We start from the raw sequence: 24,057 nt of genomic DNA, 5'->3' as shown, positions 1-24,057 counted from the left end.
GACACTGCGGCTGTAGATCTTATATGCTTTTCCTCCTTTTTAAATAAAAAGAATCGATGTCCTGCAGTGGTGTAGCTGTTCCCTTCCTTCAACATATCCAAAACTTTTACCTTTTCTGCAATCATTTGCATCTTCTGTTGGTGCTTGGACACAGCCCCTGAAGCATTAGCACGTTAATGATGAATGAGTGAGATGAGACTTCCTGGTTAATGCAGCACTCCGTCGCTGAGCCAATCAGCAGCACACAGGAACTTAACTGCGTGCTCGGATTGGGTAGCTTCTCAGCCATCCGCCAATAGCATCTCTTGTATGAAATCAACTGGGCAAACCAACTGAGGAAGCAAATAAAACGACCCATTGTCCGCAGAAACCCGCGAAGCAGCGAAAAATCCGCGTTATGTATTTAAATATGCTTACAAATAAAATCCGCGAAGTCGTGAATCCGCGAAAAGTGAACCGCGAAGTAGTGAGGGATTACTGTATTAATATGTAGCCTTTGTCGGAATGCCTCAAATCTCCCCGACTTACCACTGTTTATAAGGTATTATAGTATATAACTTCTCCCCACCTTCCCTCCATCCATCCATTATCCAACCCGCTGAATCCGAATACAGGGTCACGGGGGTCTGCTGGAGCCAATCCCAGCCAACACAGGGCACAAGGCAGGAACCAATCCCGGGCAGGGTGCCAACCCTGCAAATGGGACCCTCACAGTAATGTGTAGGTGTCTGAAATGTATGAGAAAACCAGGTGAGACAAGGGGAGAACATGCAAACTCCACAAAGAGAGTGCCCAGGCCAAGATTCAAACTTGGAGCTGAGTTCACAACATCAAGATGCTGCCTTGGCCTCATCACCAGAAAGTAAATATCACTAATACTTATATTTTTTAATTTTTTGCTAGGTTTGTCTGGAGTCCTTGGTTTGGGAATGGTGTCCCCAAATGCTGCTTTTACTCAGATGGTCACCACTTTTGGACTGGCTGGAATCGTGGGATATCACACAGTCTGGGGTGTCACTCCAGCACTCCATTCACCACTCATGTCTGTCACCAATGCAATCTCAGGTCAGAAAGTGTTGAATTCATATCATTCTGTTATATCTTTGGTAAAAAGTGATTTCCTGAAGGTCTTCTCTTCCCCTGCAGGTCTTACAGCTGTCGGTGGGCTAGTGCTGATGGGGGGTGGCTATACCCCTTCCAGTTTCCCTGAAACCCTTGCTTTGCTTGCTGCTTTTGTGTCTTCTGTCAACATCGCAGGTCAGAGCTGTTCGATTCCAGTTATTCCTAATGTTTCAAACATTACTGCATTTAATCCACTAATCTTATTCTTTCAGGTGGCTTCCTAATTACTCAAAGGATGCTTGACATGTTTAAACGTCCTACTGACCCTCCAGAATATAACTACTTGTACATTTTACCCGGAGCTGTCTTTGTTGGAGGGTACGGAGCATCTGTTGCAAGTGGTTACAGTATTGAGCAGGTGAGTGTCACCCTAAAAGAGTGGTGGGATCTCAGCAGGCCTCTGGGGTGACCAAAAATTTGACCAGGTGCCTCCTGCTCGATTACTCACACATGAACTTTACTTTGAATAATGACATTCGATTGATCTGTCTGTGGAGAACATGGACAAACTAAATTATCAATTGTAATGTTGATCTCGTCCCAAAATCTCCTGCATACACTTTGCTCAGGTGCCTTTAGAATCTATGATGAGGAGAAACAGAGTTTGAGATTTGTATAGAGAATGGATGGCCTAATAAGGATTCATACAGTCACCACTGGATGGACATTCACTTTTTCACAAAATTCCTGATATGAATACCAGAGCATATAGTTGTTGTACTCAATGCTATTCATGCACATCTTTTGTGTATTTTAGGGGGTTTTTTGACCTAAGGATTTAGTGTTTGTGGTTTTTTTGTCCATCTTGACTTAATTTGACAAAGCTTATATTAAAGCTGTCTTCGAGATGCATAGCATGATCCCATTTTTCACAAATGTTTTAATATAAAGGCATGGCGACTTTGTAGTGCGCTATCCCTCGGCGGATACTCTACACCTCAATTTTTATGTTATTTTTTCCAAGTAGACCCATAGTGTTTTTTTTTTCTTCTTCTTTTTGGTTTCAGTCTACTTTTGCCTTTAACTTCTGATTAACGTCTCCCCATTTGATTCTTCATTGCCTGACTAATTTCATTCTTTTGGTTTTGACCATTTCCTGTCTATGATTGTGACTTTGGCTAAGAAATCAGAACTTCTGTGCCTGTATTTATCAAGCATCTTAGAGATGGAAAACGCTCCCAACTTGGTCTAACTCTTAAGAGTACAGTAATCCCTCCTCCATCGCGGGGGTTGCGTTCCAGAGCCACCCGCGAAATAAGAAAATCCGCGAAGTAGAAACCATATGTTTATATGGTTATTTTTATATTGTCATGCTTGGGTCACAGATTTGCGCACAAACACAGGAGGTTGTAGATAGACAGGAACGTTATTCAAACACCGCAAACAAACATTTGTCTCTTTTTCAAAAGTTTAAACTGTGCTCCATGACAAGACAGAGATGACAGTTCTTTCTCACAATTAAAAGAATGCAAACATATCTTCCTCTTCAAAGGAGTGCGAGTCAGGAGCAGAGACTATCAGAAAGAGAGAGTAGTACTAGGGTGTTGTACCGTGTTAGCCATTATGAATGTAGAAAAAAGCCAAGCAAAATGACACCTTTTATTGGCTAACTAAAAAGATTACAATATGCAAGCTTTCGAGGCAACTCAGGCCCCTTCTTCAGGCAAGAGGAAGAGAGGAAAGCAAACAAATCAATAGGGCTGTTTGGCTTTTAAGTATGCGAAGCACCGCGGCACAAAGCTGTTGAAGGCGGCAGCTCACACCTCCTCAGTCAGGAGCAGACAAAGAGAGAGAGAGACAGAGACAGAGAAAAACAAACAAGCAAAAATCAATACGTGCCCTTCGAGCTTTTAAGTATGCGAAGCACCGTGCAGCATGTCGCTTCAGGAAGCAGCTGCACAGAAGGTAGCAACGTGAAGATAATCTTTCAGCATTTTTAGACGAGCGTCAGTATCGTCTAGGTGTGCGAACAGCCCCCCTGCTCAATCCCCCTACATCAGGATCAGAGAAAGTCAGCGCGAGAGAGAGAGAGAAAAGTAAGTTGGGTAGCTTCTCAGCCATCTGCCAATAGCGTCCCTTGTATGAAATCAACTGGGCAAACCAACTGAGGAAGCATGTACCAGAAATTAAAAGACCCATTGTCCTCAGAAATCCGCGAACCAGCAAAAAATCCGCGATATATATTTAAATATGCTTACATATAAAATCCGCGATAGAATGAAGCTGCGAAAGGCGAAGCGCGATATAGCGAGGGATTACTGTAATGGTAATAGCATTTTATCAGTTTTCCGAATTTAGGAAACTTGTTCTAACTTCACCAGTGGAAGTGTTGGTAATGTTGTTTTTTTTTTTTTTGGCCGTGGAAAAAAATGCAACTTCACAATGCCAATGATTTGGGTTTGACACAACCAACCTTTTCTCAAATTTTGCACCAAACCTTGCGCACCCACCCGTACAACACGTGAGGTAATTGTACATTTACACATTTACCCACCACACAAGGAAAGGTAATGTTAGAGCAAGCTGCATTCATGCAAATCACTGTTTTTCCTGGAGTTGTTGGTGTGACTTACAACATGCACATAAAGGTAATTGTCTGAAGTGTGTATGAGCACACATACGATTTCAAGCGATACCACAAATCAACACATAGGATGCAAACTGTATCATTTTTGCTGTTACGAAATTGCAATAATTATATGCAGCTTAGCGCAATATCCTACCTTATTATGTTTCCCCCCTTTTACTACTAGTACTACTACTTTGAATATTTAATATTTTTTTGGCAACGCTTTAGTAATAGTATCAAAAAAACTACAAAACATCATGATTTTTAAAAACCAAATCATTTTGCTGCCCAGGGTGCTGTAAAGTCACAATGTTGTTCGTTCTCAAATGTGACCTCCTCTCTGGGAGAAGGTGTAGGGTGCTTTGTAACAACTTTGCATGTCCTGCTCTGTGGCAAAACACATTTCCTAGTCTGACTTTTAGTTTAATTCCTAGGGGTAATTCTGACACCGTTGATAAATATCGTCACTTGTCTTTTGGCTGCTCACAGTAACCCTAGACACTCTGTGTGCCTTAACAATAATATAAGTACCTGGTCACCATGTGGCCTTCTGTTTTGTCATGGTAGGGTCTTGAACCTAATTCCTCTTTTAGATTCTTTATTACGGAGCCTAAATAGAATATCCACACTCTACCTCACTATCAGAGATTGACTGCTCCTATAGTTCAGCGCTTACCCCCTCACCCCACCCCATCCCACAGTCAGAGTAGCGCAACAGGCAGAAGAGAAAGTTACACATTTATTTGTGTTAGTAAGTGTAAGTGTTGACAAAATAATAATAATGATGTTAGTAATGCCTGGATAATATACTACCAGATGGCTCTCTGTCTTCGTATGTTGATTGGTCTGGCATGGCTCGTAGATGGAATACCTTTCTCCATGAATATAGCAGCTTAGACAGATAGGGGTGGAGAGAGAAAGTTTCCAGTTTTTGTGACTCTGTAGCCCCTGGAAAACCACCTGGACTAGTGGGGGTGCAGCATTTACCAATGAAACACCTCAGGCATGACCACCAACACCACCTCCACCCAAATTCAGATGCTTCACTCCTGCATTTAAGTTTCCTATCCAATTTCAGGCACACAAGAAAAAAGAATACACAGGTAATTAGGAAGAGAAGCATGTTTGAGAAGGTAGTTTATCACCTGTGTTATAAAGGTACCTGTTCCTTACAGTCCACGCTATAGTGGGGTGGACTCACATAATATAATGCATTCCTGTACACCCTCCCTGCCACAGATGCCTCAAAGCACATAAAAGAAGTTCATATCTGATCAAGTAGGGTCAGAAATGTACCAGAGCATCAGTTGGCTTATCCAGCTTCTCAGCATTTTAAAATATGCTATTGTTGCACAATAATAATTAACAAAAAATATCAATGTATATGCTACATATTATTCTCCACTATACCTTAGATGGACTGTTGCACCATCCAATGTTGGTTTATGCCTTTCATCTAATAACTCCAGAATAGGCTCCAAGCCCTCATGATCCTGAACTGAATTAAGTGGGTTCAATAACAGATGAATGGAGACATTTTCTGACATACTGATGTAGCAGGACATTGATTTCAGCAATCCCTGAATTGTGAACATAGATGTACAGTAATCCCTCGCTACTTCGCGGTTCACTTTTCGCAGATTCACGACTTTGCGGATTTTATATGTAAGCATATCTAAATACATAACGCGGATTTTTCGCTGCTTCGCGGGTTTCTGCGGACAATGGGTCTTTTTACTTGCTTCCTCAGTTGGTTTGCCCAGTTGATTTCATACAAGAGATGCTATTGGCGGATGGCTGAGAAGCTACCCAATCAGAGCACGCAGTTAAGTTCCTGTGTGCTGCTGATTGGCTCAGCGACGGAGTGCTGCATTAACCAGGAAGTCTCATCTCACTCATTCATCATTAACGTGCTAATGCTTCAGGGGCTGTGTCCAAGCACCAACAGAAGATGCAAATGATTGCAGAAAAGGTAAAAGTTTTGGATATGTTGAAGGAAGGGAACAGCTACACCGCTGCAGGACATCGATTCTTTTTATTTAAAAAGGAGGAAAAGCATATAAGATCTACAGCCGCAGTGTCCTTTAACCAGGGTGCAAAACGAGTTGCAAGTGGACGTGATAAGGCAGTAGTCTGGATGGAATCTGTTTTAGGAATCTTTGCAACAAGGTCGACGACGTCATGACCGCCTACAAGCTGCTACGTGTACTTCGCTATACAGTAAGTATAAACTTATCTACCGATTTCATTTTGCTTAGCAGTTGTCCCTGTTTTTAATAGAGTAAATGGTGGGTTGTAAACAATACAGGGAGGGTTTTAAAACGTCCAAATACACGTTAAATAATTAAATAAATATAGTGTCCCTACTTCGCGGAAATTCAGTTATCGTGGTCGGCCTTGGAACCTATCTCCCGCGATAAGTGAGGGATTACTGTATATACATTTTAATATGAAAAGTGGTGCGTCTTTGGGACTAAAATGACTTTGAAGTTTGTGGGTTTTACAGTTGTAAAAATCATTTATGCATGTGGAGAGGACTGGGTTTGGACATACAATAACCATTCCTCATTGAGGAGTATGGGGTATACTTGGAATTTAGATCATCCTGTGCCATTCGGCACATTACAGAAGCTTCGTTCCATTTAAGATTAGATAGATAGAACTTTGAAGGTCTCCAGGAGGAAAATTGGGTTGACGGTTTTGAAGTCTTCAAGGTCTTGAATTTGTGACCTCCTCTCCACTTCCCATTCTTGAGCTTCTAGTTGATTGTGATACTGGGAGTCTGGTAATCGGGTAGTCTTAGCATGTGGACCGCTAGGTGCATTCAGTGAAGGATGTCCTCCAACTTCTGAGGCCCATTCCATTATAACATTTCACCATTGGTAATGTAGTTGTGATATATGATGCTGAGGATTCACTGTAGATACCTTTGCTGAAACATGTTGAGGAGTCGGGCTATGCTGTTTTGTTGCTCTCCATGTATCTCAGGTGCACTTTCACAGCTTAGTCAATTGACGCTGTTAACCAGATTGGGTGTATACTTTGGAATATTGTCTCTGCTTGATCGATCCATCCATGCACATCTTTGCTCACATCACTGTTTTCCACTATAGTGTATCCCAGTTAAGTGAAATGTGAATCAGATCAGATTTCACACTGGGTATAAGGGAATTCCTATTTAATTTTGACAAATGTGTTTCTTATTCTGACTTACCATTTGTAATATACATTTATTAAAAACCCTCTAAATATGAAAATTTTCAGACCATGCAGTATTTTTAATCATCCAAGATCGCTCCTTACAGATGATCTACCTGGGCTCTGGCTTGTGTTGCGTTGGTGCACTGGCTGGCCTTTCCACTCAGACGACCTCCAGACTGGGCAACGCTCTGGGAATGATTGGAGTGGCCGGAGGGATCGCTGCCACTTTGGGAGCCCTGAAACCTTCTCCAGAGTTACTGTCTCAGATGACCGCTGCCATGGCTACAGGAGGCACCATAGGTGTGTAGCACTATTTAATACTGAAATGGGTGACTACAATAAGGGGGAGAGAGGTCTTTATAAAATGCACTCATGAATGATTTGCTAACCTTTTTGCCCAGAATGTTTGCCTTTTTTTTTCCTCATTTATTAGTACAGTGAAAGACAGTAAATGGGAACATCCAGCACATTTAGAAGGGATTCAGACCCCCTTCACTGCTTTCACATTTTAATATTTTGTTGCCTTAATCATTTAAGTAAATTTTTCCCCACATCAAGCAACACTCAATACCCCAGAATGACAAAGTTAAAATAGGATACAAGAAATCTGTGCAATATTTTTCCAAATAAAAAACTAGGACAGCTAAGAAAATCCATCTGTAGGAAATCTGTAAAGACTAGCTGGACAGTATGCACCAGTGTGTGTGTGTGTGAACGTGAGAGAAGCAGCATTCTCTGGCCATTGCTGCTTGTCACCTAATTTTTATGTACTTGGCACATCCCTGGCCTTATGCTTTTTATGCAGATATAGCATTAAAATAGTTTAACGAATTTCACATTTCTACAGTATATGGGGCTCTTCACAGTAGATTGGTTTAGAAAGCTGTTATTTTCCTTGTCTTGTTTTATAAAGCACTAATTATGGGAAGTCCAATGAATTAATAGCTGGTTAGAGTTAGCTAGAGAGTTTTTATTCTGATAATCTAATAGTTTGTAACTTGTTAGACCTAACGACAGAAATCTTTATCTATCAAATCCTAAGAAAACACTCCAGTGCTCAATGGGGCTTCTAAAGTAAAATCACCAGTGTTAAATGAACACTTTAGGCAAGAGTGAGACCATATCCACCATAATAAAAGGACAAGTGACTCTGTGTGTGTCTGTGTTTCTGTCTGGTTGCGGTGTTTCTGTTATATTCCATTTGGTATGGGATTCAAAAAAACAGTGGTAATGTTTGTGACGTGCTATCTGTTGAAATTAGAAAATGAAATGCATTTTATTCCAACATGCAATTCAAAATATATAACAGTAGATAGTAAAATGCAAACGTTAACACCGAATAGTCCAACAAAGACTAATTGCCGAACTGACAGAAATCCGCTTATCCACCTTAATAAAAGGACAGGTCTCTATGAGTGTATCTGGTTGCTATGTCTCTAATATATGCCATTTGGTATGAGATTCATAAAAGCAGTGTTTGTGATGTACCATCTGTTGGAATGAAAAATGCATTTTATTACTACACGCAATATAAAACCCATTCCAATAGATGGTGAACTGCAAATGTTAACATTGAATACATCCAACAAACAGTAACTTCATGATGGACTGAAACCAGCTTACCCACTTTAATAAAAGAAGACATTTCTGCATGTGTATCTGTGTCTCGGTCTAGTTGTTTAATGTTAGGAGGAAAAACAGGTAAAACATGTAGAAGATGGGACAAAAAATTAAAATAACAAAAATAACAAATAAGAGTCTAAAAATAAGAAAATTGGTCTTGTAGTCCTGTTGTGTTTTTTTTTTTTATATGTGCTGGAAACAGCAGTGTAGTAGCGACTTTCTTGCACTACTTGGGCTATGTGAACGAGGTTAATAGCTGTAATGCTCATGATTGATAACATAGTGAGTAATGGATGAGTGAAAATAACAATAAACTGATGCACACATTGGGAACTCCAAGCCACAACATGACTAGGTCAGAGTCGCTAAGCCAGGCCAATGTAGTAGCGGCTACAGCCACATTTTTCCAGCACAACACTGACTTTAAGAGTGGTCAGTTTAACAATAAATGCCAAGAGGAAACAGGAAAAACAGGGGATTCTGTCCAAAGAGAGAAAGGCTGCGATGATGGAAAGGGATCAAATGCGTATTATTATATCAAACCAAATGGACAACCCATGTAATCAAATAAAAAAGCAGGAGGTCTACGACACGTAGCCCAGCAAGTAAACAAAGAGTTAATTTAGTACTGGTGATTTTTTCTGTGTAAGAGTCAGCTAAATAAATCTCTTGTCTTGACTGTAATCTACATATCAATCTGTATCTTTTCTTTTATCGCTTTTCTTAGGCCTCACAATAGCCAAACGTATTGAGATTTCTGACCTTCCTCAACTGGTGGCCGCATTTCACAGCCTAGTTGGTCTGGCAGCAGTTCTGACCTGCGTGGCGGAGTACATGGTGGAATACCCTCACCTGGACGTTCACCCCTCTGCTAATGTTTTAAAGACAGTGGCGTACCTGGGAACATATATTGGAGGGGTGACATTCAGTGGCTCCTTGGTGGCCTATGGCAAGCTTCAAGGTATGAAAGGGGCCATTTAATTAAAATCTCTTCAAAGTGCAACCTAGAGAAGGTATACTTTTTCCTGATTGTTTGATTTTGATTTTCTTCCGCTTGCGTTGAAGGTGTTCTGTAAATCTCTGTTTCATCAGTTCAGTCTGTGTCACTTGGTCCCAGGATGGAAAAGCGGCCCTCTTAAATCTATCTTGTGGCCACTCTAGGAAAATTCTAAGCTGTCATCATCTCCTCCAGCTAGTAAAAGGCACACATATGCAAAGAATGAACTACCATCATTGCTCTATTACTCAGTGGTCAGATATCATCCGGCAGGAGGTGTTCTTTAGTTTCATACCCATTGTTCTTCCCTAAAGTGGTGATGACCTACAAGTGTCACAGTCAACGTGGCCAGTTCAGCATTTACATATGTGGTTTAGCTTAGAATCTCACACTCTTGGAACTGTTAATTTATTTAATGTTCCACCCCCAGGTCTTCTAAACTCTGCCCCGTTACTCCTTCCTGGACGTCACTACTTGAACGTTGGCCTGCTGACTGCCTCAGTGGGTGGAATGATCCCATTCATGCTTGATCCCAGCTATACTACGGGCATGGCCTGCCTGATTGGAGTTTCGGGACTCTCAACAGTTATGGTATTGGTCACGTCTGGAGTCTTTCATGTTATTAACTTGTGCCAACTGCCTCTTTCTGTAATATGAGTCACATTCCCTTTCTTTTTCCCACCTCTAGGGAGTGACTTTGACAGCTGCTATTGGCGGCGCAGACATGCCTGTTGTCATTACTGTTCTGAATAGCTACTCTGGCTGGGCGCTTTGTGCCGAGGGCTTCCTCTTGGACAATAACCTGATGACCATTGTTGGAGCTCTGATTGGCTCATCTGGAGCGATTCTATCATACATAATGTGTGTGGTGAGTCTGGACAAGAGTGAGCAGCTTAGCCGTTATGATGATGATGGTTTTGAGTTACTATTTATTTATAGCATCCACTTTTATGCTTGTAATTGTATATTTAATATACGGTATATGTGTAAATAGTTTTTTTGTAACGCACAAGAGCACTCAGTGTATGAAAATCAAATATATATATAAAAATAGTGGTCGTCTGAGGTAATGACAGTTGTACAATCAAAGAATTTTTGGGGTGCCAACCTGGCTATCCCAATTCACTTTCAGTCTCAACAAAAACAAATGCATGATGGCGTAAAAAGGAAAACAATATAGTTGGAACATAGTGAGTAGCCGTTAATCAGGCTCTGTCATCTGGTTAAGCATTACTTGTGGCACTCCTTAGCTCAGGTTGAATCTTGCAGAAGTTACACCTCCTTCCTGGTGGTCATCCTTTTTTTTAAAAAAAAAAAAAGTGAACAGAAGGGGTGGAGTTAGTTGTGCTCACTTGGTGGTTTCTCAGCACGGTGGAGGAAGAAAATGTCAAGACAGTGAGCAGAAGCATCCCTCTCGACCCTGGGTGATATCACATACCTGGGAAGAGCTTGGAGGGTGATCCTCAGATGCACACGTATGACAAGATTTTTTTATATATATATATATATATATATATATATATATATATATATATATATATATATATATATATATATATATATATATATATATATATAATATATATATATATATATAATATATATATATATATATATATATATATATATATATATATATATATATATATATATATATAAATAATAATATAATACAGGTGCTGGTCAAAAAATTAGAATATCATGACAAAGTTGATTTATTTCATTAATTCCATTCAAAAAGTGAAACTTGTATATTAGATTAATTCATTACACACAGACTGATGTATTTCAAAAGTTTATTTCTTTTAATGTTGATGATTATAACTGACAACTAATGAAAGTCCCAAATTCAGTATCTCGGAAAATTAGAATATCAATTAAGACCAATGCAAAAAAAGGATTTTTAGAAATGTTGGCCAACTGAAAGGTATGAACATGAAAAATATGAGCATGTACAGCACTCAATATTTAGTTGGGGCTCCTTTGGCCTGGAGTACTGCAGCAATGCGGCGTGGCATGGAGTCGATCAGTCTGTGGCACTGCTCAGGTGTTATGAGAGCCCATGTTGCTCTGATAGTGGCCTTCAGCTCTTCTGAATTGTTGGGTCTGGCGTATTGCATCTTCCTCTTCACAATACCCCATAGATTTTCTATGGGGTTAAGGTCAGGCGAGTTTGCTGGCCAATCAAGAACAGGGATACCATGGTCCTTAAACCAGGTACGGGTAGCTTTGGCACTGTGTGCAGGTGCCAGGTCCTGTTGGAAAATGAAATCTGCATCTCCATAAAGTTCGTCAGCAGCAGGAAGCATGAAGTGCTCTAAAACTTCCTGGTAGACGGCTGCGTTGACCTTGGACCTCAGAAAACACAATGGACCAACACCAGCAGATGACCTGGCACCCCAAACCATCACTGACTGTGGAAACTTTACACTGGACCTCAAGCAACGTGGATTCTGTGCCTCTCTTCCTCCAGACTCTGGGACCTTGATTTCCAAAGGAAATGCAAAATTTACTTTCATCAGAGAACATAACTTTGGACCACTCAGCAGCAGTCCAGTCCTTTTTGTCTTTAGCCCAGGCGAGACGCTTCTGACGCTGTCTCTTGTTCAAGAGTGGCTTGACACAAAGAATGCGACAGCTGAAACCCATGTCTCGCATACGTCTGTGTGTGGTGGTTCTTGAAGCACTGACTCCAGCTGCAGTCCACTCTTTGTGAATCTTCCCCACATTTTTGAATGGGTTTTGTTTCACAATCCTCTGCAGGGTGCAGTTATCCCTATTGCTTGTACACTTTTTTCTACCACATCTTGTCCTTCCCTTCACCTCTCTATTAATGTGCTTGGACACAGAGCTCTGTGAACAGCCAGCCTCTTTAGCAATGACCTTTTGTGTCTTGCCCTCCTTGTGCAAGGTGTCAATGGTCGTCTTTTGGACAACTGTCAAGTCAGCAGTCTCCCCCATGATTGTGTAGCCTACAGAACTCGACTGAGAGACCATTTAAAGGCTTTTGCAGATGTTTTGAGTTAATTAGCTGATTAGAGTGTGGCACCAGGTGTCTTCAATATTGAACCTTTTCACAATATTCTAATTTTCCGAGATACTGAATTTTGGACTTTCATTAGTTGTCAGTTATAATCATCAACATTAAAAGAAATAAACATTTGAAATACATCAGTCTGTGTGTAATGAGTGAATCTAATATACAAGTTTCACTTTTTGAATGGAATTACTGAAATAAATTAACTTTGTCATGATATTCTAATTTTATGATCAGCACCTGTGTGTGTGTGTATATATATAATATATATATATATTTAATATTTGTTCGGATTTAAACTTTAAGTTGGAGACTTGTAGATCGTCTAATTTGTGTTGCCATCAGGGAAAAGTAGTGTATCTTCCCAATGAAGAGACGTATCTGCGAGAATTAAAAGATTGGTTGTTTGGTGAAAGTGACATCCACATACGCAAATGACAGAGACGCAAAGTTGCTGGCGTGTAGCGCAGGCAAGGGGGTTGGCAAGCAAAGCGAGCAAGGGGTGAAGCCCCCTAATATATATATACACATATAGTACTGTGCAAAAGTTTTAGGCAGGTGTGAAAAAATACTGTAAACAAAGAATGCTTTCAGAAATATAAATGATTGTTTATTGTTATCAATTTACAAAATGCAAAGTGAGCGAACAAAAGAAAAATCTAAATCAAATCAATATTTGGTGTTACTAAGATTATGAATTAGTTTGTATTATTCTACTCACCTATCAGTAGTGTCCTTAATAGTGCTATTCCTGGTTAGAATTTTCATGTCCGCTTGAACCCATTTCTCTTCCAGGAGATTGGATTTTGTTGTGCACCAAGACATTATTTAATAGGTGTCCAGCCATAAAGACTGATTGAGTCATGAAGGACCAAGACTGTAGGTTACATCTGCTTAATATAAAAACAAGTGTTTGTTATCAAATAAACAATCATACATGCCACTTAAGGTCCAGAGAATGCTTGCAAGAAGGAAAAAAAGAAATATTTCAAGAGCTTATCCCTTCTGTTTCAGGCCATGAATCGCTCTCTTCCTAATGTTATTCTTGGGGGTTATGGAACCTCATCCACTGGTACTGGGAAGCCAATGGAAATTGTTGGGACTCACACAGAAGTTAATGTGGATCAAGCTATAGAAATGATCAAAGAGGCAAACAGCATTATCATAACTCCGGGTAAGCAATGTAGTAATCTTTCCACTTCATGCCCTGCTTGTCTCGGTGATGTCTGTCCTGGTAGAAAGTTGAGCAGAGAAGACCACAACTGCCTCTCCTCAGCTTTCACAGAAATGGTTTTGTTATCTCCTACTAATTACATATGAATGCTTAATACAAAATTTGTCTCAACTGAAGATGTTATGTCACTTTTTTTTTTTTTCTAACTCACTTAATCCAGACCAGGGTCTCAAGAGGTCTGGAGCCTATCTCAGCTAGCACATGGTGCAAAGCAGGAAGAAACCCTGGACAGGGTGCCAGACCATTGCAGGGTGAACACACACACACATGGGCCCATTTACTGTTGCCTGCATGTCTTTGGACAGTGGGAGGAAACCCACGCAGACATGGGGAGAACATGCAGACTCTAATCTCCTTACTGCAAAGTAGCAGCACTACCACTATGCCACCATGCTGCCCCTCAACTGGAGATTCTAAACATTAATTATACAGTTTTACATGAATAAAATGTTAGTTCAAATTATTTTTGGGTGGTGCTCTTCACCGAACACAGATTCACAGTTAGAGTAATGGCAGGTATCAACCACAGACTGCAGGCTTGGTTAGAATGAAACCAACAGACCCAAGGCTCAGGTGAAGGACAGGAACAGTGACAGAGATGACTGGCCACAAGATGGCAGTGGTGTTCTCTCATATTTAAGATAACTGACAGAATTTTCAGAGAAGCTGAAATTCAGGGTTTCAGTATTAATTTAGAATAAGGAATGTAGTTGCCTGATGTCTGCGGTATTATAATTATAAAGTAAATAACCAAACTATCTTAAGATTTTTTTTATCCTTCCATCTTAACTGTGGTTACAGGGAGCTAGAGCTTTCCCAAGCACAGTCAGTTAAAATTCAGGAACCAGCCATGGATTGAACAGGGTCATCATAAATTACTTAAAATGTTGAGATTATGAGAACAAACCTTATTAACTAAACAAAACTCTGTTTAATCACAGTTAATATTCAGGGTGGCTGGGTATTGTACACAAGTCTATGGGCCTAGACAACAACTACCAAGTGCCACACTTTATAAATGATAGATCAAGAAAAGTGACGCCCCTGCACAATAGCTGTGACCGCCTGATCTTATTAGAGAATATTTAATAAAGCACGTGCTGTGTGTGGCCATGTTTGATGAGGATTTCCAAAATAGTTCAGAAACGCAGCTACTGGAACGGTCCCAGCTTTGAGTTTGACACATTCACAAGAAATTCCACCTGATTTGCATTAAAAGTTTCAGGGAAAAATAATTCAGACAAATAATAAAGAAAACATTGATAATACGTATGTACACGCACAAAAGAGAACTTTTCTGTTCGATATTTCAGTTTTAGATGACTGTATCTTAGTTGAATTTTTTTACATTTGTAAAGGTTATGACATATGCCGTGATGTAAGGTCAGTATACATCAGTATATTTGTATATGTTTAAGCTGTGACGTATAGTCAGAAAACTTTAAGCCTCTAATTGCTAATCTACCTGACAGCACACATCTCTATCCAGCTTTTTATGTATTAGAGATCAAACTGTTGTCATACCAGAAATACAGCGGCATATGAAGAATACTCCATTAACATGTTAGCTTATAGGGGATAAAACAGAATCTTCCATTACTGATGTTGTTACAGCACATTCATGATGTATTCACCCCACTTCACTTTCTGCACTTTATTGTGTTGAAGATTTAATTTTATAATAGAACATTTGCCATTTTTGCCCGTCAGTCTACGCTCAATAACTTGGAATGACAAAGTAAAAACATGTTTTAAGAAAGGTTTGCAAATTTATTAAAAAAATCAAAAACTGAAACCTCTCATTCATTTAAGCAATCGGTACTTTGTAGAAGCCCCTTTGCCAGCAATTTCAACTTTGAGTCATATGGGGAAGTCCTGGATTTGTACAGTTTGTCCTATTCTTCCTGGCAGATCCTCACAAGCTCCTTTAGATTGGATGGGAAGCTTCTGCAAACTGCCGTCTTCAGGTCTCTCCACAGATGATCTGTTAGGTTTAATCTGGGTGTTGACTGGGCCACCCAAGTACACTCGGAGACATCTCCAGCATTATCTTGCCTGTAAGCTTCGGGATATTGTCTAGCTGAAATGTGAACTGTTGTCCCATTCTGAGGTGGCATCCACTTTGGAGCAGGTTTTCCTTGAGGACCTCTCTGTATTTGGCTGTTTTCATCCAGCATTCAAGATGAGTTCATCAAGAACACGGGGCCACAGTTGGAAACTTGTTAAGGGTAAACTTTGCACAAACATTAGGAGGTTTTTCTTCACAAAGAGCACCACTGACACATGGAATAAGTGACCAAGTAGGGTGGTAGACAGTAGGACTTTAGGGACCTTCAAAACCTGACATGATGTTATTTTAGAAGAATTAAGTGAATTGGACTGGCAAGCTTTGTTGGGCTGAATAACCTGTTCTCATCTAGATTGTTCTAATGCATAGAGTTTGCATGTTCTTCCCATGTCTGTGTAGGTTTTTTATCTATGTATTTCAGTTTTTTGTCGGCAATTTACAAACCTATAGCAGACTGGTTAATGTGGTAAATCTAAATTATGTGTTAGTGTGTCTTCTGCTGGGCTGGTTCCTGTCATGTACCCAAGTTCTTCCAGGATACGCTCTGGTCCCCTGAGACCTTGACTTGGATGGAGCAAATTTCTTTAATATATGGACTTTTCCTTTTTCCATCTTGTAGGTTGGGGCCTGTGTGCCGCCAAGGCTCAGTACCCAATCGCTGATATGGTGAAAATGCTGCGGGAGCAGGGCAAGCATGTGAGGTCAGTACCTTTCTCTCTCTTTGCCTATTACTAATAAGTTAAAAAAAGATGTATATATTCCCACTCTACCCCTCTTTCCCAAACTGATTCAGACAGCTAAAGTCCCCGCCATAATGTTTGAGACAAAGACCGCTTTTTCCTTAATTTGCCCCTCTTCTTCATGTTTTAAAATTACAAATCAAACAATTCAGACCTGATTTAAAGGACACATTGTAGATTTTCATTTATGGGGATTTGCAGAAATTTTGGACACACCATGGTCCCTGCATTTCAGGGCACTATAATGGTTGGGACAATTGATGTCATGGGTGTTTGTGATTCCTCAGGTGGGTTTCGTGGCTTCATAAGAGACCTTAGCTTGTTTCTGCCCTTTGGAGTCTGTAGTTGCCATTGTTCAACATGAGGACAAGAGACGTGCCAATAAAAGTCAAAGAGGCCATTATGAGGCTGAAGAACAGGAAGAAAGGTCATCCAAAGCTTTTACAGATGTCTTGAATGGTTAACAGCCTGGAATATCATTAAGAAGAAAGAACACACTGGTGAGCTCAGTAATCACAAAGGGACTGGTAGGCCAAGGAAGACCTCCACTGCTGACAACAGAAGATTCCTCACTATAGTTAAGAAAAAGCCCCAAACGCATGTCTGACAGACCAGAAACAGTCTTCAAGGGCCAAATGTGTTTGTGATATAGACAACTATCCGCAAAAGATTTCAGGAACAGAAATACAGAGGCTACACTGCAATAAATAAACCACTAACTAGCCACAAAAAAACAGGATGGCCAGATTGCAATTTGTGAAAAAGAACTTAAAGAGCCTGTAGAATTCTGGGAAAAGGTCTTGTGGACAGATGAGACAAAGACCCTGCATCAGAGTGATGGCAAGAGCAAAGTGTGGAGATGACGGGTAACTGCACAAGATCCAAAGCAAGCCACCTCATTTGATAAACATGGCGGTTGGGGTGTTATGGCCTGGGCATGTATGGCTGCCACAGGTCACACTTCTCTTCATTGATGATGGAACTGCGGACAGCAGTCACTCAATGAATTCTGAGGTGTGTAGAAACATGTGATCTGCTCAAGTTCTAGTGAATCCTCCAAACTCACTGGACGACACTTCACCCTACAACAAGATAATGAGTCAAACACAGTGCAGAGGCATTTGTCAAAGCTAAAAAATGGAAAATTCTTGAATGGCCAAGCCAGTCAACCGATTTAAATCCATTTGAGCAAACTTAAGGGGACAAGCCCTCCGAGACGAGCAGGAGCTGAAGATGGTTGCATTAGAGGCTTGGCAGAGCATCACCAGAGAAGACCCGCTGCACCTGGTGATGTCTGTGAATCTGTGACTTCAGGCTGTCATTGCATGCCAGGAATATACAACAAAGGACTAAATATGATGGCTTTAATAGACTGGCTGTGTCCCAAACATTATGGTGTCCTGAACTGTGTAACTAAAATGTATGTAAATCCCCTTAAATGAAAGTCTGCGATATGCACTTTATTCATGATATCTGATTTGTAATTTTTAAACTGTGGAGCAGAGGGGTACATGAAGGAAAAATGGGTATTTGCCCCGAACATTATGGAGGGTTTGGCTCGTCATATACATTGCACATTAGAACACTGCCTGGTCAAGGTATAAGACGGTAGAAAAGATTTAAAAGAGCGTCAATGAAGTCTTGGTAAATGCTAAAAAAAAAAATGAACTGATCCCTACAGAGAGAATTGAATTTTTTCCAATTTAGATGATACACAACTTCACTTCCCGACTGAGTTATGGGATGTGAGTTAGCATTTGTCCAGCTCAACAAAACAAGTCTTCAGGCGAGCAGTCTAGTAAAGGATAGCACAGTAGATTTTTCATTGCATAATGTCATCCCGTCTGATGTTACAAACATGTTTTATTAAAAATCACTCCCAATCCTTTAACGGTAATATTAAGAGCTGATTTATAAAGTATTCAGCCTCCTTCCCTCTTTGTACAATTTGTGTTGTAGATTTCATTTTAAATAGATAAACTGGCCATTTTTTCCCATCAATCAACACTCAATAATCCATCATGACAAAGTCATTAGGGCCATCTTTGCCTTTATACACTAACGTTCTTCAGTACTTAAAATTCCACTATGAGCATCTAAAATTTTAAGGTGGACATCCCTATTTATATGCAAATATTCTAAAAAAATCCTTTTATTTTATCAAAAGCAAATCTATATTTGAAAAAGTTGTCTTTTTATTATTATTTTTTTGGATTTGAACAGAAAACTATGTGAAGGCTTACATAACCAATCAAAGCATGTGCCATATGTTCTTGGGTCCTCACAGTTTTAAAGTAGGTTAAAAGGTTGTAAAAGTTCAATTCTAACAGCTCTCTCCATGAAATGTTGGGGGGTGGGTGGGGGATTAAAAATATTTAAACATTTGTGGGAAAGTAGTTGGTACAGCCTGGAATCTAGTGAGCTGTTAGTGATGCCTTGAAAGCTTTCTTCATCCAAACAATTACACTTGCAAAAGGACAAATCTGCGGAAGGGTTATCAGTCCAGACCTTTGTGTTCATTCATCGCTAATCTGGCAGAAGCAGTACATTTTTTCCATAATTTTTATGTGTTGTTCTGTGATTTTTAGGTTTGGCATTCATCCAGTTGCTGGCCGTATGCCTGGTCAACTTAATGTTCTTTTGGCTGAGGCTGGTGTTCCATATGATGTTGTTTTAGAAATGGATGAGATTAATGAAGATTTCCCAGGTCAGTAAGCTTTTTATTCTTATTTTCGTTCAGCTGTTAAACTTTGGGATACTGTTTTGAAGGCATGAGGGACAGAGTAGGGACTTCTAATTTATAGGGTCAGTATTGTCATATGTACAGAGTGCAGTGAAATTCTTACTTGTATGTGCTAATCAAGTGACCACTAGTGAGTTTAACAACCTTACCTAAAACTTTCCGTCTTCCTTACCTGAAAAACCTTAGAACTCATTTGTCACAACCTAGCGGCAACAAATTATAAACCAAATGTGTCAATGAACTCTATTACTAATGGCACTGCCAGTAACTATGTGACAGTTGTCATGTACCTTTGGTGTCATTTTCTGGTTGTACCTGTTCATCATTACTCTAAATAGTAAGAAATTGTGAAAAATTAGTATTAGATATCTATGGACTTGACCACATAAAGGATCCTTTCATTCTTTTATGATGAATTTGGGAGGGGGCCTGACGTGACTGTGTGAGAAGACTGTGTATCATTGAACAAAAAATACCAACATTGCGAGATTCGCAATAAACACACTAAAGCCAAGCACTATGAAATTGGGATGGGATGAAAACAAATAAATATGGTGACACTACAATTGATGTGGCATGTCACATAGAAAGGCCAGACTCCTTTAATATTTCTACTTTTTTTCTACAGGGCTTTTAATTGACATAGTACATTTTAATTTAAAGTTGTTGGGTGCAAAGTGTTTGCAGATTTTATCTTGGCCAGTCTATAAAGATTTAATCCTGACAGACCCAACAAAGACCATCTTGTTTTCTCCCTCTTGACATCTGTTGCAAAGTGGTAATCTCTTTGCAGATGGACCTGGGTATTACCCAACATACTTTTAACACTATGAAAAGAGGTTGCTGATAAATTGCTTTACTATGCTGACGAGTGGTGTCTAGATTATGAGTATGGAACAAAGCAGAATTTTATTAAAAATAGAACTGAACAGATTTTCTCTCAGTAGGACAAAATGAATTCATCCTTTGGCAGTGTATTGTGCAAATCTGTTTAGACAATGCAGTATATTAGAACATTTTTTGCTTTTGTCAGAGTACAATTCAAGACAGATGTTTCCTATCTCTAATGATTCTGATGGACGACAAATCCTACTGTAATTAAGAATCTTCCTTTAATAAACAAACATGAGTTTCTGACAGGGTAAAGTAAACCCTTCTTGTGTCCCTTTTGTACCTAGAAAGTGATTTGGCGCTGGTTATTGGAGCAAATGACACCGTCAATTCAGCTGCACAAGAGGATCCAAATTCAATCATTGCTGGAATGCCCGTTTTAGAAGTCTGGAAGTCCAAACAGGTAAGATCTACAATCAGCTTGGACTGGAATGATAGTCCTGTTTACTTGTAAAGTGCCAGCAATGGTTCAAGCTATTATGTGAGTCAGATAGATTTAGGTCCATAAGTATTTGGATCTTGATGCATATTTGTAACTATCTCTCTGTATACCACCCACTATGGATTTGAAAGTAAGCAATCAAGATGTGACAAAAGAAAGACTTTCAGCTTTAATTTGTGGGTTTAACAAAAGCATTGCATTAAAGCTTTCAGAAACTAACCATTTTTCACAGAGTCCCTCCATTTTCTGAGGCTCAAAAGTAACTGAACAAAGTAATAGAATCTAAAATCTGTACTGTTTCAATACTTGGATGAAAATCCCTTGCTGTTAATAAAGTCTGGAACCCATGGACATCACCCAATGCCGAGTTTCCTCCTTTGAGATGTTTTGCCAGGCCTTTACTACTCCCACCTTCAGTTGCTGCTTGTTTGTTGGGCTTTCTGCCTTCGGTTTTGTCTTTAGTAACTGAAAAGAATGCTCTATTGGGTTGAGACCAGCTGATTGAATATCCCATTTCGCGACCCTGAGAAACAGTTTTGCAGCATTTGAATCTGAGCAGAGAGTACAGCCCTGTACATTTCAGAAATCATCCTGCTACTTCTGTCAGCAGTCACGTCATTAATAAACACCAGTGACCCTCTCCCACCGGTAGCCATACATGCCCATGCCATAACATGGCCTCCATCATGTTTGACAGATGATGTGGTATGCTTTGGATCATGAGCTGTCCCATTCTTTCTCCATACTTTTGCTCATCCCATCCATCATTCTGGTTAAAGCCTATATTGGTTTCATCTGGCCAAAGAACCTTATTCCAGAACTGGGCAGGCTTTTTAAGATGTTTTCTAGTGAAGTATAATCTGGCATTCCTATTTCTCAGTGTTACCAGTGGTTTGCAGCTACAGATAAACCACCGTATTTACATTCATGGGGACGTCTCTTGATTGTAGACTTTGATACAGATATGCCTACCTCCTCAAGAGTGCTCTTGACCTGGCTAGATGTTGTGAAGGGGGGTTTCTTCACCATGGAAAGAATTCTGCAATCATCCACTTTAGTTGTCTTCCATGGCCTCCCAGGCCTTTTGGCGTTGCTGAGCTTACTAGTGTGTTCCTTCTTTTCAAGGATGTACCAAATTGTTGAGTTGGGCACTCCAAAAGTTTTAGCTGTCCCTCTGATAGGTTTATTTTGTTTTTTCAGCCTAATGATGGCCTCCTTCACTTGCATTGACACCTCTTTGGACCTCATGTTGAATTCCGGTGAAGAGCTAACCAATGCTAATTCAGTACTTGGAATCCACTCCAGACCTTTTTATCTATTTAATTTGTCATGGAATAACAAGGGAACCTATTACACCTGGCCATGAAATTGCTTGTCAGTCCAATTACTGTTGAAACTCTGAAAATGGAAGGGACGCTGTGGGGAAAATAGCTGCAATTTCTGAAAGTGTAAAGCAATACTTTTGTTAAACCCTATAAATTTAAAACTGAAAGTCTGTACTTCCATCACATCTTGATTGCTTAATTTAAAATCCATTGTGGTGGTATACAGAGAGAAAAATTACAAAAATTACATCAATGTCAAAACACTTATGGACTACCTAGCTTTGCCCGGGAAATTTAAGCGTCAGTTACTGTGCTGTCAATTAATTGGGTGTACCATAAGTACTACATAACTAAGTGCTTTTCTGTACATAATATTTATTGGCAGACAGTCTGGTGCAGTGATTAACGGCTTTGGACCTCAGACTTCAAATCCTGAGGTTGTGGGTTCAAATCCCACTACTGACAGTGTGCGACTGTGAGCAAGTCACTTGACCTGTCTGTGTAACTAAATGTATTTCAACTGTTGTAAGTAGACTTGCATAAAGGCATCGGTCAAAAAATAATACAGTATAAGATGAATGACGCTACTTAGTCTTGAGCGATCTATACACAATTCAAAACATTCCTGGCAAAAATCAATTGCTACTTTTCCTAGTGACTTGGCTTTCACTGATGGTTGTTGCAAAACATAATTTTAAAGGGAAGTGTGTCCTTTTTAATCAAAATAGGTAATCAGTTAGGTTCCCTTTTGAACTATGATGCAACTGTTATTACGTCGCTCACCACCCATCCTGCGCAGAAGTTTGGAAGAGTTGTGCAGCTGTTATTGTGCCTTTTACCCTTTGGTAATAATGTACCCATTGCTGCCAAAACTACACGGATCAACATCCACCCACCCAAACTTGCCATTCATGCGAGGGTGCTTTGCGGCTCTCAGCAATTTGTGAGGATCCACCACCCACCCATTCCCCATGCTCTGTGTTTGAAAAAGTGGCCTGAACACTTTAAAAGCTGTATCTGTCTCAGAGGACAGAAGAGTGGTTCCTGCTTTACAGACTCAACATTTTGAATCCTTGGTTGTGGTTGGTGTGGATTTTGCACAATTTCCTTCCACATCCATTAAAATGTGTGTATTAGATGAATGGTGTGGTGTGTGCATGATTTAGCCCTATGATAGACTTGTACCACGTCCAGGGATGGATCCTGCCAGGACAGGATCCAGCCCACCATAACCTTAAATTGAATTAAGCTGGTTTGAGAATATTATCTGGCTGACTTCTTCACCCAAAGCGCCTACCAACATTTGAGATACATGTGATTACACAGACAGGTAAAGTAACTTGTTCATGGTCACAGTGTGTCAGTAGCGGGATTTGAACCCACAACCTTAGGATTTAGCATCCAAAGTCTTGACCACTATGCCACACCACCTGAATGTTGTATTATCTCTCCTAAAATAGGCTTTAATCTCTTTCAGGTTATTGTAATGAAGCGCACTCTTGGAGTGGGTTATGCTGCAGTGGATAATCCCATCTTTTACAAGCCGAATACTGCTATGCTACTAGGAGATGCCAAAAAGACTTGTGATGCACTGCAGGGCAAAATAAGAGAGGCCTTTTACACAAACTAGAATACTCAGTTTTCTTTAACATTGAAACTTTTTCAGCACTTTTGAGCAGTGTTGGGTAGTACACCAGTAAGTCTGTCTATTCCCATATTGAATTAAGTGAAGAAAGAAAAAGATGGTGACACAGTTATCAGCATTTTGAAAGGTTATATGGGTGGGAAAAGATTATGTGATATTATTAAAGCTGCCCATGATGACTAGAGCTTAAAATAGCTTTACAATGCTGTTCCCTTTACAACTGTAATGTTTCAGTAATGTACGGTTCACCATTGGGCTGTCCAGTATTGGTTTCTACCCTGTACCCAATGCTGTCCTGTTAGTCTATGTGACTGTAACTTAGAATAAACAAAATTTGGAAAATGACTAAGTAAGTGAAGGGCTGTGTGTGTGCGCGTGTGTGTATGTGCAGAGAGAGAGTTTCATTTTAGCAGCTAGCCT

The 24,057-nt window shown here is 39.9% G+C and overlaps 1 protein-coding gene across 1 annotated transcript in view; it reads left to right on the top strand.

The window, feature by feature from the left end:
* LOC114667516 (NAD(P) transhydrogenase, mitochondrial-like) overlaps nucleotides 1-23,982 on the top strand; it is a 74,786-nt gene extending 50,804 nt beyond the window's left edge. Inside the window, exons 10-21 of the mRNA XM_028822829.2 lie at nucleotides 904-1,065; nucleotides 1,147-1,257; nucleotides 1,335-1,480; nucleotides 6,997-7,192; nucleotides 9,243-9,476; nucleotides 9,943-10,103; nucleotides 10,201-10,380; nucleotides 13,564-13,723; nucleotides 16,471-16,552; nucleotides 19,180-19,298; nucleotides 20,513-20,628; nucleotides 23,470-23,982. Of these exons, the coding sequence (XP_028678662.1) occupies nucleotides 904-1,065; nucleotides 1,147-1,257; nucleotides 1,335-1,480; nucleotides 6,997-7,192; nucleotides 9,243-9,476; nucleotides 9,943-10,103; nucleotides 10,201-10,380; nucleotides 13,564-13,723; nucleotides 16,471-16,552; nucleotides 19,180-19,298; nucleotides 20,513-20,628; nucleotides 23,470-23,622 (1,820 nt within the window). The 3' untranslated portion in view covers nucleotides 23,623-23,982. The remainder of the gene's footprint in view (nucleotides 1-903; nucleotides 1,066-1,146; nucleotides 1,258-1,334; nucleotides 1,481-6,996; nucleotides 7,193-9,242; nucleotides 9,477-9,942; nucleotides 10,104-10,200; nucleotides 10,381-13,563; nucleotides 13,724-16,470; nucleotides 16,553-19,179; nucleotides 19,299-20,512; nucleotides 20,629-23,469) is intronic.
* The last annotated feature ends 75 nt before the right edge of the window (nucleotides 23,983-24,057 follow it).

Source organism: Erpetoichthys calabaricus, chromosome 17, assembly GCF_900747795.2.
Source record: "Erpetoichthys calabaricus chromosome 17, fErpCal1.3, whole genome shotgun sequence".
Lineage (NCBI taxonomy): Eukaryota > Metazoa > Chordata > Cladistia > Polypteriformes > Polypteridae > Erpetoichthys > Erpetoichthys calabaricus.
This window is presented reverse-complemented; position numbering and strand designations above follow the sequence as displayed.